The 18,239-nt window shown below is 48.7% G+C and overlaps 1 protein-coding gene across 1 annotated transcript in view; it reads left to right on the forward strand.

The window, feature by feature from the left end:
• Positions 1-17,969, forward strand: part of LOC133355036 (3'-5' RNA helicase YTHDC2-like) — a 34,441-nt gene extending 16,472 nt beyond the window's left edge. The window contains exons 13-24 of the mRNA XM_061572293.1: positions 1,683-1,748; positions 3,739-3,914; positions 4,970-5,066; positions 6,127-6,214; positions 7,478-7,558; positions 8,593-8,675; positions 9,549-9,654; positions 10,624-10,743; positions 11,532-11,804; positions 13,073-13,199; positions 17,633-17,846; positions 17,921-17,969. Of these exons, the coding sequence (XP_061428277.1) occupies positions 1,683-1,748; positions 3,739-3,914; positions 4,970-5,066; positions 6,127-6,214; positions 7,478-7,558; positions 8,593-8,675; positions 9,549-9,654; positions 10,624-10,743; positions 11,532-11,804; positions 13,073-13,199; positions 17,633-17,846; positions 17,921-17,969 (1,480 nt within the window). The remainder of the gene's footprint in view (positions 1-1,682; positions 1,749-3,738; positions 3,915-4,969; positions 5,067-6,126; positions 6,215-7,477; positions 7,559-8,592; positions 8,676-9,548; positions 9,655-10,623; positions 10,744-11,531; positions 11,805-13,072; positions 13,200-17,632; positions 17,847-17,920) is intronic.
• Positions 17,970-18,239: the final 270 nt, after the last annotated feature.

The following is an 18,239-nucleotide window of genomic DNA, read 5'->3' on the forward strand; positions in this document are numbered from 1 at the left end:
AATTTGTAAGGAAAAAAATTAGCCACTGTTTACTTTTAATTGGGTTAAATCAAATTGCAACTTCACTCCCTAATGGCAGACTTACACTCCCCTGTGAACTATTGCGTACTTCCACCTCTTCTGAGAAGTTTAACCAGCTTGGAAGAGTAGGCCAAATTCCCTCTGGGGGGGGGGGGCTCTCTTCTGTGAGCAGTCGCGTAAGCGAGCGATTGCAGGGCTGAACCTTTCAACGTCACCTTGCGTCTGCGATGTTTGGCCATTCGTTTAAGGAGCGTGTTGCTTGATAAGGGATTACATTGCATTTACCATGAAAGATATTTAAAGTTGCGAGGGGATAGCATTGAAAAATTCCATAAAGACCATTTCATGAACCCGCTTGCTGTACTACCGCTGACCCCGCGGGAACCGGCGTGTTGTTGATTTAGCCGGACTCTCGTCCGTGCACGTGTGTTCTACCGAGTGAGTCACAAACGTGAAAAGTCAAGTACACGAACAAAACAAAACAGAAAAATCCCCTCCGTGAGAACACGTGGCGTTGGGATTCCTGGCATCGCTGAACTATATTTGGCCTTTTGAAAAATCGAAACGGAAAACTGCGTGGCTGAAAGTGTTCACGTCGGTGTCGTGCTAAATTTACATTTCTGCTGCAACGTTGAATTTACAAGCGAAGCGGGCGGGAGGGAGCCACACCGAACAATTTAAAAAGTGTCACCGGTTGTTATTGTGCAGCGCAACGGCCACACAATACTCTTTTGTTTCAAGGGGGTGGGTGGGGGTCATGTTTGAAACGTTGCCAACTTTTGGCACGTTGTGCAAATTCTTTAACTGATGGCATCCTCGCGCCGTCTGTGTGCGAGGGCCAAAAGTGTCTCCTCCTTCCTGGAATTTTTCCAAACTTGCTCCTCACTCCTCCGCTCACTCCTGTCCTGGGCCATCACCTCCAACATCCACTCCGCAGTCCTGGTCCCACCACTTAAAACCACCTTCGGCCTCCTCCCTCGTGCTTCCATGTTCATCGCCTTTATTCTTCCTGTGTGGTTGTCCTCCCTTCTTACGCCACAATCTTCTGAGTCGACTTTCTTTCGGCTTGTCTGGAGATGCGCTCCACTCTTAGTGGTGATCAGAATGAGCCGTTTATGATCGGGCAACCTTCCTTTGTGCCGGGCCGCGTTAGTGTTTTGCCAGTTGGAGGCGACGGTTGCCGTGCGTGATCACAGTCGTGTAATTTCCGGTGTTACGTTTGAATTTAGCAAATTTGGAATGACATCGGAAAGTCCACTGTGAGTCAAGCAGATAGTGCATAGTATTTTACGGTTAACACACATGGCAGTAGTAACCAGGGTGGTCTGCCCTGATGCGAATTGACAAACCTTCAGCAAGTGGCCAGAGGCCGACCGCTCGGCCGCGTCTCCGCCGTTTTCCCCGTCGCCGGATATCCGGTCTGGTGATCCCTGACGCCCATCTCGTCCTCATTTACATTGTGAACAACATCTGCCTCTCTCCCTGGTGTTTGTTTTTTGGGTCCGACAGTCACGTGCGTACGTCAGTGCTGGTGCCGCCCCCCCCCCCCCCCCCTCTGAAAGATGTGCCGCCCCGTGCTCATGTTCGGGTGCGGCGCAAGCGCTCGTTGCCGCCGTCGAGACGAGCCCCCAATGCCCTTACCATGGTTTTTTTCCCCGCAGGAACGCTTTCGACTGGGCGAAGAATTTTAATCACTTGGAAGTGGTGGAGCTGATGGAATCGTTTGTGTACGTATCAGCATATACCGCCTTATTCGGGCACTGATTTAATGTAATTCATCGTAGCTGGCAGCGCAGTGGTGACACTTGCGCCCCACAGCAAAAAGGTGCCTGGATTCGATACCCGACTCGGGATTCTGTTTCTGTGGGGTTGAGTTTGTATGTTCTCTCCACAGTTTTTCATGGGTTTTCCTCCAGCTTTTCTGGTTTCCTCCCAAAGCTAAAAGCAACAAAAACATTCGATGTAATTGTATTGGTCACACATTCCAGTGCTGAAAATGTATCCTGCACATTGCTCAAATGGGATCACACATTTCCCCTTATTTTGAAACATAACTTGGCAGCATCCTCATGAAAAAATGCCTTGAGACTCAGTGAGGCTTTCCTGCGTACTTAACAACCATAATAGTAGTCACAAAACAGATTATCGTCATCAGCCATTTTCAATCCCCTGGAAGAATGCCTCCCCAATAAGTCACGTCTCACACAATCTCACGATTCAACAATCTACCCGGAGAAAAATTCCCGTGACCACGGGGAGAACACGCAGACTCCAGATATACAGGCGTCAGGGTCGGGATCTGCCTGGCACTTGCACAAGGGCTAATTTCGCCACACTGACGCCATATCGGATGTTCCGTCCGGCACTGAACATCATTGTTATAATTTTTTGTCGTTAAAAAGGCATACGCGAGTTTGAGACGTGATTTGACTTTTTTTAATGAGTGGGCTTGGGTAGGATGCGCGAAGGGACGATGGCCGGTGGTTGGGACTCTAAAGTAACAGCGAAGATGGGAACACGACCGGCCAAGATACACTTCCACCGTGGAGATGAAATCAGTCGTGTGCAGGTGCCTGGATAGATTCTTGCATCGCAGGAGCGTGAGGTGATGGTTGACAGCTTGGGGAGTCCCTGATCCAGCTGTAGATTGAGCATGGCTTATAATGGTTATTACTAATATGTGGCCAACATTCTTAAATCTCTCACTGCCCCTGTCCACCCAGCAGTGTGAGGCGCCACGGTGGCTAGGAGATGTTAACTACCTCGCCTGATATACAGGAGGTCGTGGATTCAATCCCGGCCCTGACGCCTGCTGCCGTATATTTGGAGTCTGCATGCTCTCCCCGTGGTCACCTGGATTTTTATCAGAGTCCTTCGGTTTTTCCCTCCACATTTAGAAACATGCATTTAGAGTTTAATAATAGGTCTTCCTCATTTATTCTGGCAACAAACAGGTGTTACGATGTTAAAACACCAAACTGAAACCTCTTGCAAGGAATCATGTCTGCATTAACCACAGATACTTGCGGTGGAAATACAAATAAAAAACATGCTCTAACAGTATATGCATTGTCTTTGAAACTGATTGGTCCACACCAGAGACAGCTTTTTTTAGAGCCTCGTCTCAAACAGTGTTAGACCAGAGGGTGCCAAACGCGAATGCTGTGTGAGACGAGGCTCTAAAGAAAGCTGTCTCTGGTGTGGACCAATCAGTTTCAAAGACAATGCACATACTGTCAGAACATGTTTTTTTTTGTATTTTCACCGCAAGTATATGTGGTTAATGCAGACATGATTCCTTGCAAGAGGTTTCAGTTGGTGTTTTAACATCTTAACACCTGTTTTGTTGCTAAAAAAAGGGGAAAACCTATTCTTATATTTTGACACTGGCAAAGGAGGTCCCATGATGCATTTGGAGTATTTTGCTGCTGTACATTTCCATCTGATAAGCTGCTTCGTTGACCTATCATTTGTGGCCAGGTCACTTCTGAAAGAGAGCAATGTAGCTCAGTGGGCCTTACCTGCTAAAGTAAAATAGTTTTAGTTGAGTTCTCACCCTGTTTGTCTCCCTGGGCTCGCAGGGCCTTACCTGCTAAAGTAAAATAGTCTGAGTTGAGTTCACCCCCTGTTTGTCTCCCCGGGCTCGCAGGGCCTTACCTGCTAAAGTAAAATAGTCTTAGTTGAGTTCTCACCCTGTTTGTCTTCCCCGGCTCGCAGAGCCTCGGTGGGCGAGGGGGGGCCTGACGAGAGCACGCTGGCCAACGCCAGCACGGAGCTGAGCCCCGAGGAGCGCGAGCTGCTCAGCGTCTACCACCACACCTTCGACGACGACAAGGTGGACCTCGATCTCATCCTGCACCTCCTCAACCAGATCTGCCAGGGCTCCAGCGATGGTGGGTGCCGTCCACCGCGACGTCGTCGATGGTGGTGGTGGTGGTGGTGGTGATGATGATCGTTATTATTATTATGATGTCAATGATTTGTTGTTGATACAGCTGCCCTCCTTTACGCCGCGGCTTCTCGGAGTGATTTGCACCCGATTTGCGCCTTTCAATGGTCATGTCCTAACAACACATTTGGAAGGGCACCCACAGTGGCAGCTGTCCCTGCGCGCCACAAGGTGACTCGGCACCTGGCCTGTACGCGGGGCATGAGTCTGCCAGTAAGGGGCAATGATCGCTGCTTTGTATAGTCCCAGATAAGTAATTTGCAGGTTTTTTTTATTTTACAAATAATTATTATAACACCGGTCCGCAGGGGCCTGCACTTGCGAATGACGTCACAGGATCTTGGATTCAAACTGCAAACCTCGGCTGCTGTATAGCTTGAGAAAGCAGTGCTGTGGTTTTCGAGGCAGCAACGGATCCAAGGGATGGGGGGGGGGGCGATGGTGGTGATTTCCCCCCACCCCCATTCACATACCAATTTAAATAATTGGTATGTTATAGATGTTTGATAGAAAATGCGTTGAATGTTGTTTATATTAATGTCTAGGGCCCACCAATCAACCTCCTTTATACCTCGCCTGGTTAATGCAGGAGGTTGTGGGTTCCATCCCGATCCTGACGCCTGTATATTTGGGGTTTGCGTGTTTTCCCCGTGGTTACGACGTCGCGCGTACATGACATCATCGTGGGGAGGGGGGAGGAAAGGGAGGCGCTTGCCTTCTTTGAGCCCCGGTTTCTTCTCCTCCAAATATTGCCCAGCACTTTGATCAATTCATGTTCACGTGCTAATGAGAAGAGCTGTTGCCTGAAACGTTGCCTATTTTATGTTTGATCGCCATATACTGAATAATATTTTCAAGAGTTATCATGCCTTCAAATGACAGACAGACAGACGGAGAGAACTAGTGCATCAACGCTTTAAACCTCAGCTGATAGAGCTTTAAACAATACCGTTGAGTGCTTTCTTGATGTTTGTTGTTGGTGCCGCTGTTGTTGTTCAGGAGCTGTGCTGATTTTTCTGCCGGGCTACGATGAGATCATCACCCTGCGGGACCTCATTCTCTGCGATGACAAAAGATTTGCGGAGCAGAGCCACAAGTGAGTATGCTTTACCCATCTTCCCGACTCTGATGGGTGACCTGCTGCTGCTGCTGCGGGTGTACGCGTGTACCCGTTTGCGAAGGGGTAGGGCTCGTGTCCTTCAGCTTGGTGGCGTTGTTTTTTGTCCCTGTTAGCCGCCGTTTGCACACATAGCCATTGGCACTCGTACCGTGCGTACGGCGGGTCGGTGACCGGTAGCCGGTTGACGACGATCCTCGTTGTTGTTTTCTGACTTTGAGCGCCTTGTGAAGGTTGCCATCTTGCACCCAGACACATATTTTCTCTAACTCTCTCGCTCTGTGCTACGGTGATCATGACCCTTCTATTTAGCTCTGCCTGTGATATTTACTCAAGAACTATGCTTGAAATACTCCTAGTTGCATCCAATTGGTCAAATTGCTCATGTACTTTTTTTATTGAGGCAAAGGACGGGCCCATTATATCACATTGTGACGCACGTACACACCGTCAACATAAACTAAACCGGTTATGAAAAGCAGAGGATAGAAAGATGGGGAGCAGACCCGCTGCCCCAAACCAGACTGGTCCCCACCGAAAGGAGTAAATTGCTCACTTAATTCGCTGCCTTCCCCGGCTTCTTGCATAGCAAATTGCACGTCATACGAAGTAAGATGGAGTGGGTAGGAGGGCGTGATGTTACCTCCCTGACCTCGTATGCAGGAGGTCGTGGGCTCGATGCCGACCCTGACGCCTGCTGTGTGTTTGGAGTTTGTGTGTCTCTCTCCCCGTGGTTGCGTGGATTTTTCTCCGGGTCCTCAAGTTTTTTCCCTCCACATTTAAAATCAACGTGCGTTTATAGTATTTGGCTGCAATATGTTTCCACGCGATAAGCCACTTTGTTGAGCTATCATTTGTGGCCAGATTGCTTTTAAAAAAAAGCTGCATACCTCAGTGGTCCTTACCTTGTAAGATACAAATAGTTTAGTTTAGACGTCGCCTAGCAGTAGCGCGTTCACCGCTTGTTTGCAGAGGTTCACGTTTCGAATCCAGAGGCCGCCGGGGCGGAGCTAAAGAGTTCCGTCGCTTGTTGTGGCAGGTTCCACGTGTTCACCCTCCACTCCAACATGCAGACGTGTGACCAGAGGAGAGTTCTCAAGAGCGTGCCGCCAGGAACCCGCAAAATTGTACGTATTTTATTATATTCTCTCCTCTAGCCTTGGTCGTTCCTATATTGGTTCACCAGGGTGGCAGCAGCAGCAGCACAGCGGTAACGTGCGTGCCTCGCAGCAAGAAGAGCCTGGGTTCGACTCCCGACTCCCCCTGTTGTGCATTGGGTATCCTCCGGGTTGTTGGAGGCTTTTCTCCCATAGCAAAACAAAACAACCTGCACACCATGTTACCGGTATTGGGCAAGCATCCAAATGCTTGCAAAAATGTATCTTGCAAATGATTCAATTGGGATTACACACAGCAGCGGCAACATAGTGCCCCTACTGCAGAAACGCTCATGAACAATAGTCGAGAAACCCAGTGAGGCTTTCCTGGGTAAAGTAGCGCAATAATACATTGAGCTCGAATGTTCAAAGTCTGTTCAAGTTTGTTGAACTGATTTGTTTTATTTGCGTGTGTGCAGTTGGGGTGTTGCATTAACTCACACACTATTTAGTTTGGGAATAAAGAACGCGAAGCGACATCGCCGCTTACTTGCAGACAAATTCCCGTTTGCGGTACGCTCCAGCGTACACCTTGAGCCACAAATGGACAGCTGCCACCGGGGGTTCCCTTGGCTACATTTCAGCAGGGCATTGGAATGATTGAGATGAAATGTGATGTCAGCCACTCTGAGTTGCTGAGGTTTCTAAGCAATGCCCTGTACATGCAAATCCAGGATGTCTTAACGAAATGCAGGAAGTCAGAATAACCGTGTCACCTGACTCCCGACTTCTTTAACAGGTGTCATGTATGTTGAAATTCTTTCACGCCGTACGTAGCCAACCGCACTATTGGAGGTGCGGGGAAGGACAAAAAACTAAACACAACAAGCGATTATAAAAAAAATTAGAATTCAATCTAGATTTAAAACAACAGATACTGTGTAAAACAACAGTTTAGTTCAACATTTAGTTTTTTCATGACAGCAAGTCCTCGACTTACAAACACCCACACTTACGAACACCAGACTTACGAACACCCGTACTTTAGAACACCCTACTTATGAACACCCGCACTTACGAATCAGCTTCCATGAAATATACATTTTTCTAACACCGACTTGAAACGTGAACTCGCGCTTGCAAACTGAACCACGGGACTATTTCGTTCAGCGGTGCGATCCTGTCTAGATTTAGAAGATTGTTTTCACGGTGATGAACGTGTGTGTGTGTAGAGGTGGTTACAGCTCGCTCTGTCTCTTTTCATTTTGTTTTAACCCCGAACCCTTCCGCAAGATCCTGTCGACGAATATAGCGGAGAGCAGCATCACGGTGAACGATGTGGTGTTCGTGATCGACTCGGGGAAAGTGAAGGAGGTGCTGACCCACATGTGCAGAGAGCGCGTGCACGCACACGCACACGCACACACACGCACACGCACACACACACACATGCACGCACACGCACGCGCACACACGCGCACATCAGCGATGAAACGCTGTTCCACGAGATATGAGGGATCTCGAATCTGTGGACATTTTAAAAATGCCCCTCAATACTTATTTATACGCTTCCGCTTATTAAATGTTTTGTTCATTTAGTTAATGATTTTCTAAATATATTTATAATATTTTTTTTATGCTGAGTGTCTGCTGCTGCTGTGTCCTGTACAGCACTTTGAGATCCTTAATTAAAAGCGCTATATAAATGTAATTATTATTATCGTCGGCCATGGTCTATCCACTGATGTGGAATAACATGGCGCCCTTAAATGTCTTATTCTTCCCTTGTTTGCTGTCAGACGTCTGCATCAAAGTCGCCCGTCGGCTCGATCGTCGCCACTTCACTCGCATTAATCATCGGTCTCGTTTCACTTGGGGGGGGGGTCACGCTGCCCGGTGCTAGCGAGCTCATTCGCCGCTAGTAGCAGAGGTTCATGGTTCGAATCCGGCAGGCCACCCTGGTTATCATCGCCGCGGTGTGTAACGACCCGATACATTCCACGCGACGTCTGCTTCGGTGGAATGTTGAAGACCCCGTGACGTCATTCCCAATGAGTAGGCCATTGTGTGCCGGCTTGACCGGCAAAATTTTTTATATCACCCTCCCCGCGCAGATTATTACTCAATTGGGTTCATAATAAGGTTTGTTGGGTTAGATTGCGTAAATACGAATAATATTGTTCGTGAAAGCGTACATGTTAAACTACTCAAATTAGTATTTTCAGGTAGCAATATCGTCCCCCCCACACCCCGATTGCGAAATATTTAGCAGGACCCTCCTGAGAAAGAGTTTTTGAGACTGTGTGACGATTCCCTGAGTAATAAATGATGTCTATATTTTAGGAGAGAAAGCGGAGGTGGTAATGTTTGGCTGCTCATGGTGACTGTGCGGCCCGTCCTGTCCGCAGAAATCGTACGACGCGCTCACCTCGGTCACCATGCTCAAGACGGTCTGGATTTCCCAGGCCAGCAGCCTCCAGAGGAGGGGCAGGTATGGGTGTACACAGGTGTACATCAACACGGCACCTCCGATTAGCATGGTTGGCTGCGTACGCTGCGAAAGAAGGTCAACGTACATACGTACATAAATGCATCGTCTTGGACGTCATCTCATCTGGTACAAGGTGACTCATCACCGAGTGCGCTGTCAGTAGCTCCCGAGTGGGGCGACGGTTGCCACAGCAACACCACTGTTTGCATAGTTCCGGCTGTAAGCGCATCGGGGCAAAAGAGATGATGGGAGAGTGAATTCCAAAGCGGAAAAGTGCGAGGGAAGAAGCGAAGTGGGTGAGTGTTGTTAGTGGGTGAGTAGGTGAGTGAGTGTGTTGTAGTGTAGGGGTTAGCGTGCTGCGCTACGAACCTGACGACCCTGGTTCGATTCCCGCTCATGGTCAACAGCAGTGACAATTATCTAAACCGTTCCTGCTCCTCCCCTAGGTCGACTCAGCCTCAAATGAGTATGTGATGCGGTGTGTAAACATCGCCACTGGGGGAGGCAAAGGCGGCCGGGCGTGGTGTTGACCACCCACCTCCGCCTGTGCCACAATGCCGGTCTTCATAGGTGCTCGCTAACAGCACTTACTCCTGCCGTCTGTTAAAGGCTATACGGGGGATCTTTGTGTTTCTGTCATTAGCACACGTGCGCCACAAATCGAGCAACCCGGGTTTGTTTTCATCGCCGTGTATTGCGACTCAATTGGGAATCTTTGTGTTGTTGTTGTGACCTGCACTTGAGAGTGGTTGAACACAGCGTGGACGAGATGGAAGTATCGCTCCCGTAGACCGCATCACAGCACGATTTGTGGAAACAATGAGTGTGTGGGCTAAAAATGTGGAATTTTTGTCTTGATGTTTTGTCGGGCAGGGCTGGGAGGTGTCGCCCCGGCATCTGCTTCCACCTGTTCAGCAAGGTGCGCTTCCAGAACATGCTCGAGTTCCAGACCCCCGAGCTGCTTCGAGAGCCGCTGCAGGTACGAATGACGCAGGCCACAGGCAGCCAGAAGGCGGGGGGGTGGACGCCGTCGCGTGACGTAGAGGGCCTTCAGGCTGACGTTGGCCCCCATCCTAAACAGCTTTTTCGACAGTCCTCACGAAGCCACGGCCGGTGGACACGGTCAGCGGCGTGACGCTCGTCTCGCTGTGCCTGTCTGCAGCATCCCAGGGATAAACGTTCATCATCGCCATCTTCATCATCGCCATCATCGCCATCTTCATCATCGCCATCATCACCATCTTCGTGATCATCAGCAGCATCGCCATCTTCATCGTCGCCATCATCGCCATCATCATCAGCAGCATCATAGCCTCTGACCAAGAGTGCCCGGAATGCGCCAAATATTGTCAGATCGCGGAAACTAACGCAAACAGTATGATGCGTGTAACGTGGGTGAAGGAAACGGTTTGCATTGTGTACAGTGGGGATAATTAATAATTAATACTTTTTTGGGTTCAGGTCGCCACGTGAGCAAAATAGCAATGCGTGTCGTACACCCTCCTCCATCCGACACAGCCAGTAAGGTTTGTCACGTAAACAAAACGTGCCAATTAGTTTACTACTTCAGCCGACCGGTGTGTTGGAGAGTAAATCCACAACATTCACAATTTGAGTAGTACGACGTTTCGCTGATAATTACGTCCAGCATCATCGGGCGATTTGCCAGAATAGATTTGCCACAATATGCTATTCCAGCAGCGATGCTGCGCCGAGGCAGCCGTGCAAACCGCTTGAATGACGCTAATATAAAACGAAAGTGTTATTATTATAATGCTTTTAAATAATAAAATAGAGGATAAACGGGAGGGTGGTGCCGTCATGGTGATATTTGTTTTGCGGATCACTTGCACCACCTCTGCCCCTGCTGCTGCCCCTGCTGCCCCTGCTGCTGCTGCTGCTGCCCCTGCTGCTGTTGCTGCTGCTGTTGCTGCTGCTGCTGCTGTAGGAGCTGTGCCTGCACACCAAGCTGCTGGCGCCCACCTGCATGCCGATCGCCGAGTTCCTGGCCAAGGCTCCGGATCCCCCGCCCAATCTCATCGTCCGCAACGCCCTGCAGATCCTCAAGGTGCGGTGGGGAGGGGCGGCCTTCGCAACGCCTCGCCCAGACGACGGCGCTTGTGTTGCCTCTCTGTTTGTAACATCGCCTTCCAGGAGTTGCTGGTTCGCGATTGATTTCTTTGTTGTCTGGGTTTAGGCCGCGTCGTGGTCTGGCCACGTTTGTGACGTTAAAAACCCTCCACCGCCTGACACGGTCAAACGAAATAATTGTCCCCCGTGTGTGTGCAAATTCACGTGGCCTGACCCAAACACCAATTGAGTCGCAATATACGACGTCGAAAACAAACCCGGGTTGCTGGGTTTGTAACGCAAGTGTGCTAACGACACAGAGACAAAGATCCCCCATATAGCCTTATCGTACATTTTGGGGCAAGTGCTGTTAGCAAGCATACATGAAGGCCGGCACTGCACACATGGGGGGGTGGGTTGCCAGCTCCACACCTGGCCATCTTTGGCTCCCGAGTGGCAATGTTTACACACTGCACCTGGTGCTCACTTTAGCCCATTTCGAGGAGGCTCAGGATCGGTTCAGATAATCGTCAGCGGTGTTGGCCGCGAGCGGGAATCAAACTCGGGCCGCCGGTTTCACGATAACCACTGCGCTACCACTAATGACGACAACAACAACCGCCGTTCGCCACCGAGTGGCGGTGACATCACCACCGTGCTTGTGCCAGGCTAAGTGCTCTTTAAGGCCACGTGGCAGGAAGTCACGGGACAGACCCAAGTGCCATGGCTAACGACACGCAGGCATTAACTCAGACACGCGCATTGTTCGTGCACGCACGCGCGCAGGCGATCGACGCGATGGACAACTGGGAGGACTTGACGGAGCTGGGTCATCACCTGTCAGACCTGCCCGTGGAGCCTCACCTGGGCAAGATGGTGCTGTACGGCGTCGTGCTCAAGTGCCTCGACCCCGTGCTCACCATCGCCTGCTCGCTCGCCTACCGCGACCCCTTCACGCTGCCCAGCCAGCCGGCGCACAAACGCGCCGCCGCCTTCTCGCGCAAGAAGCTCGCCGCTTCCACGTTCAGCGATCACATGGCCCTGCTCCGGGCATTCCAGGTGGGGTGGCGCAGGTAGCAGTTGTCGCGTGGGTGGCAGGGAGGGAGGGGTTGGTTGGGCACTGTTAGACTGGTAGTAACAATAATAGTGATTTGCATTTTATTGAGTGCCCTCTGTTAAACTGTGGCATTTCTTAGAGCGCTTTCCACGTGATAAGCGACATCCAGGATGAAGGGTTTTTTGTCAGTTATATTGCGTAAATATTAATGTGTTGTTAAATCGCCACCACCCAACACAGGAAATTAGTCAGGTTTGTCACATAAACAAAACGTGCAAATGAGTTATGTCTTCAGCACACCGGTGTGTTGGAGAGTATACCCACAACATTTACAATTCAAGTACTAACAAACCTTACTAATTGGCTGTGTCGAGTGGTGGTGGGTTTAACGACACATTTATATTTACGTGATCTAACCCAAATAAACCCCTTTTTTCTGGATATAATTTGTCACGAAAGCCTACTGCGTATTAAATTGATAGACGACTTACATCACACCTCATCCTGAACGCACTACAAAGGGGGGGGGGGGGCACCCCCTGTGTGGCAGCACAAGGTGGCTCGGCACCGTGCCGGCAAGCGGGATTAGTCTGCCAATAGTGGGCATCGATTTTGCTCCTGTACGTGTGATCCCAGTTGTGGTGTAATGTTTTGAAAGTGGCACATTTTGGAGCATGACGCAGTCAGCTTGACGCAGGGATACAATGGCCTACCCATTTTTTATGACGTCCGGGGATCTGTAACGTTCACTGAAAGGCAGGTGGCGTGTATTTTACAATTAATACACACCGCAGTAAAAAAAAAATATTTTACCAAGTGAGGCCCACTGAGCTACATAGCTCTTTTTCAGAAGCGACCTGGCCACAAATGATAGCCCAATAAAGTGGCCTATCATGTGGAAATGTATTGCAGCCAAATACTCGAAATACATGTTTCTAAATGTGGAGAGAAAAAACGGAGAAAACTCCACACGACCAAGGGGAGAACATGCAAACTCCAAATATACAGCAGCAGGCGTCAGGGTCAGGATCTAACCCACGACATCCTGTATACCAGGCGAGGTCGTTAACATCTCACAAGCAAAAACCGCGGGCGGCCTGCCAGATTTGAGCCGTGAACCTCTGCTACAAGCGCCAGGCGCGCTCCCGCTGGGCCACGTCACCGCCTCTTTGCTAAATAACAAAGAGACTGTTTGTGGGGAAAAACAAACTTGCCCCGTCACTGAAAAGTGTATTTCCGGTGCGCTGTCTCTGTGTCTCCGTCCTGCCAGGCGTGGCAGAAGGCGTGCGCCGACGGCTGGGAGCGCTCGTTCTGCGAGCGAAGCTTCCTGAGCCAGGGCACCATGGAGATGATCTTCGGCATGAGGTCGCAGCTGTTGGGTCAGCTGCGTGCGTCCGGTAAGACGAGCTGCATAGTCGACGCGACCGAGTGGCTCGGAAAGTTTCAGAGCGCCCAGCCGGCGCCGCTGTGATCCTGGGGTTCCAATCCAGGTTTCGGCTTCCTGTCTGTGATTAAACTGGCTTCTCAAGTGTAGCGAGTTCTTGGTCTTTGCCCGGCTACTAATGACTAACATAGAGACCGATAGACTCGCATAGATCCACAGACTCACATAGAGACCCATAGACTCGCATAGGGGCTCAGACTCACATGGAGGCCCATAGATTTACGGAGACCCGTAGACATTAGATTGAGATCCATAGTCTCACACAGACTTTGTTGTAATGATACCGGGTGCTCAAGTGTACCAAGTTGATGGTCTCAGCCTGGTCTCCAAATGACTGCACAAAAAAATCCCATAAAATTTGCTTCTGCACTTTATTTGGCTAAAATTTCAGCTCTGAGAATTTAACATTTCAGTTTGACCGTCTTGCAACGAATATTACTCTCATACGACAGAGCGGGTGTGAACCGGAGGTCACTTGAAATGGAGCTCTGTAGTAGCTCTGTGATATCCGCCTCCGTTGGTCGTTCTCCGTCACGACAGGTTGAGAGACTTCTGAATGGATTACGCATCTCATATCGATTTAAAGCTTTCGTGACTGCAGGGATTCATCTTCTTGTTTCTTTCGGTAAAGTCACGTAGAAGGGAAGTAATAAAATAATAAAAATAAAACATAATAAAACAATTCTCACGACGTTTCGGCTACAACGCAAGCAGCCGTCTTCAGGTGAAGAATGAGACACTACCAAACTAGGAGCTTATATATAAGCTGCATTAGGGGTTGAAGAGCGCCTTAACAAAAAGAATGTGCATGTGAAGAGGGATTTAGCATATTCATGGAAAATGCGTAGGCGTTGGGCGGGGGGGTGTCAAAGTCATATTATGCCCATGCATTATGCAGGATCAGCAGCAACCAAGGGGGGTGCAGGGATTAGCAGTAACAAAGGGAAGGAATGTTAATGATATGTAGCTGCAGTTACTCAACAACCACGTAGAAAACTAAAGTATAAACTACATAAAAAACTAAAGTATAAACTGCATCGCACCATCAGTATACTTACTATACTCTATAATAAGCTGAGTTACTAACAGCAAGTAATACATTACCATTCTACCTCGTAAAAATTCTATAATATGCTTCCATCTAGACCTTATTCTCTTACATCACACGAGCATATACCGTACTATATACTGCCATAGATAAACCCAACATTAAATTATATACTGTATTGCTGTAAACCAACCTATATCTTATACATTTAATATACACTATGTATTATTCTACACACCCTAATGTGTGTCGAAATGGTTTATTACGTCCTTCCAATGATTGCTGAGCCAGAATCCATCTTCTCGGTTAAAATTGTCTCTGTGTTTGTATATGTGGCTCGCCTCATGAACGAATCTCTCATGATAGCCAGATGGCTTGCAGAGAACCTCTGTCTTGGAGAAGTCAATATCATGTGAGCCCACTGAGTTGTAACAGTGATCTGCCACGGCTGAGGTGTTTGTCCTACCGTGTTTCAGGTCAGCTTTATGTTCACGTCCCATTGTCTCTACTATCAACTCCCCCACTTACAAACTGGCTCGTTTTTTGTCCGAAATCCTACGGCCTTTCACTGGAAAAACCACCTCTGCAGTACTAAACTCTACTGACCTGGTATCGACAATCAAGGGGATTGCCCTGTCCCCAGACGACCTGCTTGTCAGTTTTGATGTGGTTTCCTTGTTCACCAAGGTACCTGTGCCTGACACCATCGCAATCATTGAAGACTTGGTTCATCAAGGACTGAATGCTGGGGTACCCCCCCTGGTGAGACACTGCTTAACCAATACATACTTCACCTGGAATGGAACCTTCTACAAGCAAATTGAGGGCACCCCAATGGGCTCCCCCCTATCTCCGGTTGTAGCCAACATCTTCATGGAGAAATTTGAGACGGACGCTATCCAGACTGCCACTCTACGCCCGACCTTATGGAAGAGGTACGTAGACGACACTTTTGTCATCTGGCCACATGGCCGGCCTGCTCTAGACCAATTTCTCGACCACATCAATTCCATACACCCAGCCATCAGATTCACCATGGAAGTCGAAAATGATGGCAAGCTACCCTTTTTGGATGTCCTAATCAAAAGGAGACCTGATGGTTCAATGAGCCACTCTGTCTACAGGAAAGCCACCCACACGGATGCTTATCTAAAACCGGATTCCCACCACCATCCATCCCAGAAGAATTCCCTCATCAAGACTCTATATCATAGAGCCCAATGCATCTCCGACCATGAACACATTTCCAGTGAACTCAAACACGTACGCCAAGCTCTTAAGGCAAATGGTTACTCCGACTATACAATCCGCAAAGCCATCACTCCAACCATCAAGAAGGAATCCTGTTGAGGAGCCTTTCAAGACCATCACCTTACCCTACATTGCTGGGGTCACAAAAAAGATCTCCAAAATCCTGATTAAACACAAGATCCAGGTCCGATTCAACACAGTACATAAAAATCCGTGATCTGGTACCGTCTGTAAAAGATGTGGTTCCAGACATACAGTACCCTGGGCGTCTACAAACTAAGTTGCCTCTGTGGTAGCAGTTACATTGGGGAAACCAAACGACATGTCTCGACCGCATCCGTGAACATAAAGCTGACCTGAAACACGGTAGGACAAACACCTCAGCCGTGCAGATCACTGTACAACTCAGTGGGCTCACATGATATTGACTTCTCCAAGACAGAGGTTCTCTGCAAGCCATCTGGCTATCATGAGAGATTCGTTCATGAGGCGATCCACATATACAAACACAGAGACAATTTTAACCGAGAAGATGGATTCTGGCTCAGCAATCATTGTAAGGGACGTAATAAACCATTTCGACACACAGTAGGGTGTGTAGAATAATACATAGTGTTATATTAAATGTATAGAGATAGGTTGGTTTACAGCAATACAGTATATAATTTAATGTTGGTTTATCTATGGCAGTATATAGTACGGTTATATGCTCGTGTGATGTAAGAGAATAAGGTCTAGATGGAAGCATATTATAGAATTTTTACGAGGTAGAATGGTAATGTATTACTTGCTGTTAGTAACTCAGCTTATTATAGAGTATAGTAAGTATACTGATGGTGCGATGCAGTTTATACTTTAGTTTTTTATGTAGTTTATACTTTAGTTTTACGTGGTTGTTGAGTAACTGCAGCTACATATCATTAACATTCCTTCCTTTGTTACTGCTAATCCCTGCACACCCCCTTGGTTGCTGCTGATCCTGCATAATGCATGGGCATAATATGACTTTGACACCCCCCCGCCCAACGCCTACGCATTTTCCATGAATATGCTAAATTCCTCTTCACATGCACATTCTTTTGGTTAAGGCGCGTCTTCAACCCCCAATGCAAGCTTATATATAGCTCCTAGTTTGGTAGTGTCTCATTCTTCACCTGAAGACGGCTGCTTGCGTTGTAGCCGAACGTCGTGAGAATTGTTTTATTATGTTTTATTTTTATTATTTTATTACTTCCCTTCTACGTGACTTTACCGAAGAAACAAGAAATGCATCTCATATCACGATACTTATAGCAACAGATAGGATGATAGTGAGGATGGGTTTGGAAAAAAAACTCCGACTATATTTGTAGTCCGTTTCTTTCTTATTTGTTGAAAATGTGCACTAACTCTCCTGGCAGGGGTGGCAGCAGGCACAGGTGGCAACACTTGTGCATCACAGCAAACAGGGTCTGGGTTCGATTCTTGGGTTTTGGCCGACTTTCTGTGTGCAGTTTATATGTTTTGTAACGGTTTCCTCTGGTTTCCTCTGATTTCCTCCCATAGTAAGTAAATAAGATATCACATAAAAATGGAACTGATATTGTCAACATGCCAATGCTGTAAAACAATTACATATAAATTACTCAAATTGGGATCACACAGCACAGCAACATCATCGCACCTCTACTGAAAAAACTTGGCAGGCCCTTCTGTGCCACGGTGCCAAGATTGTACTACCTCGCCTGGTATACAGGAGGTCGTGGGTTTCGATTACGACCCTGACGCCTGCTGCTGTATATTTGGAGTTTGCATGTCTCTCTCCCTGTGGATTTTTCTCCGGGTCCTCCAGTTTTTCTCTCCACATTTAGCATCAATATCACACCTTAGAGTAGTTGGCTACTGCTTATAAATTTCGGGCATGATGGTAGCCACTGTTTGCGCAAATCATTTGTGGCCAGGTGCTTCTGAAGATAGCGATATAGTTCAGTGGGGCCTTAACTGGTAAAATAATTTTTTTACAGTTAAGTTTTAAATAATCTTTCTTGTGTAAGCCAGCGTCACTGACAGTCATACCACTAATAATGATCATAATAATCGCGCGTCAGGTTTCGTGCGGGCGAGAGGCGGGGGCGACATCCGCGACCTCAACACGAACTCGGAGAACTGGCCGGTGGTGAAGGCGGCGCTGGTGGCGGGGCTCTACCCCAACGTGATCCACGTGGACCGCACCAGCCACACGCTCACCACGCAGCTCGAGCGCAGGGTGCGCCTCCACCCTTCCTCCGTGCTCGACCAGCCCGGCTTCAAGAAGGTACCACCGTGTGTGTGCGTGCGTGCGTGCGTGCGTGTGCGGCGTGTGTGTGTGCGTGCATGTGTGTGTGCGCGCCCTGCAGCTCCGTCCGTGGCAGGGGGGAAGACGGGGCGGCGCGGTTGGGGGGATAAGGCTGGAATCTCGCAGCCAGAAGGGTTTGATTCCCGACTCGGGAGACTTTCTGTTGCGTCGAGTTTGTGCTGCCCGAGTTCGATTCCCGCTCACGGCCAACACCAGTGACGATTATCTGAACCGGTCATGGGCCTCCCCAAGGTCGACCCAGCCTCAAATGAGTACCTGGTGCGGTGTAAAACATCGCCACGAGGGAGACAAAGGTGACAAGGTGTGGTCTTGACCACCCACTGCTTAGTGTGCCGTTACGGCCTTTATAGATGCTTGCT

Source organism: Lethenteron reissneri, chromosome 50 (assembly GCF_015708825.2).
Source record: "Lethenteron reissneri isolate LAM-NWPU_2019-01 chromosome 50, ASM1570882v1, whole genome shotgun sequence".
Lineage (NCBI taxonomy): Eukaryota > Metazoa > Chordata > Hyperoartia > Petromyzontiformes > Petromyzontidae > Lethenteron > Lethenteron reissneri.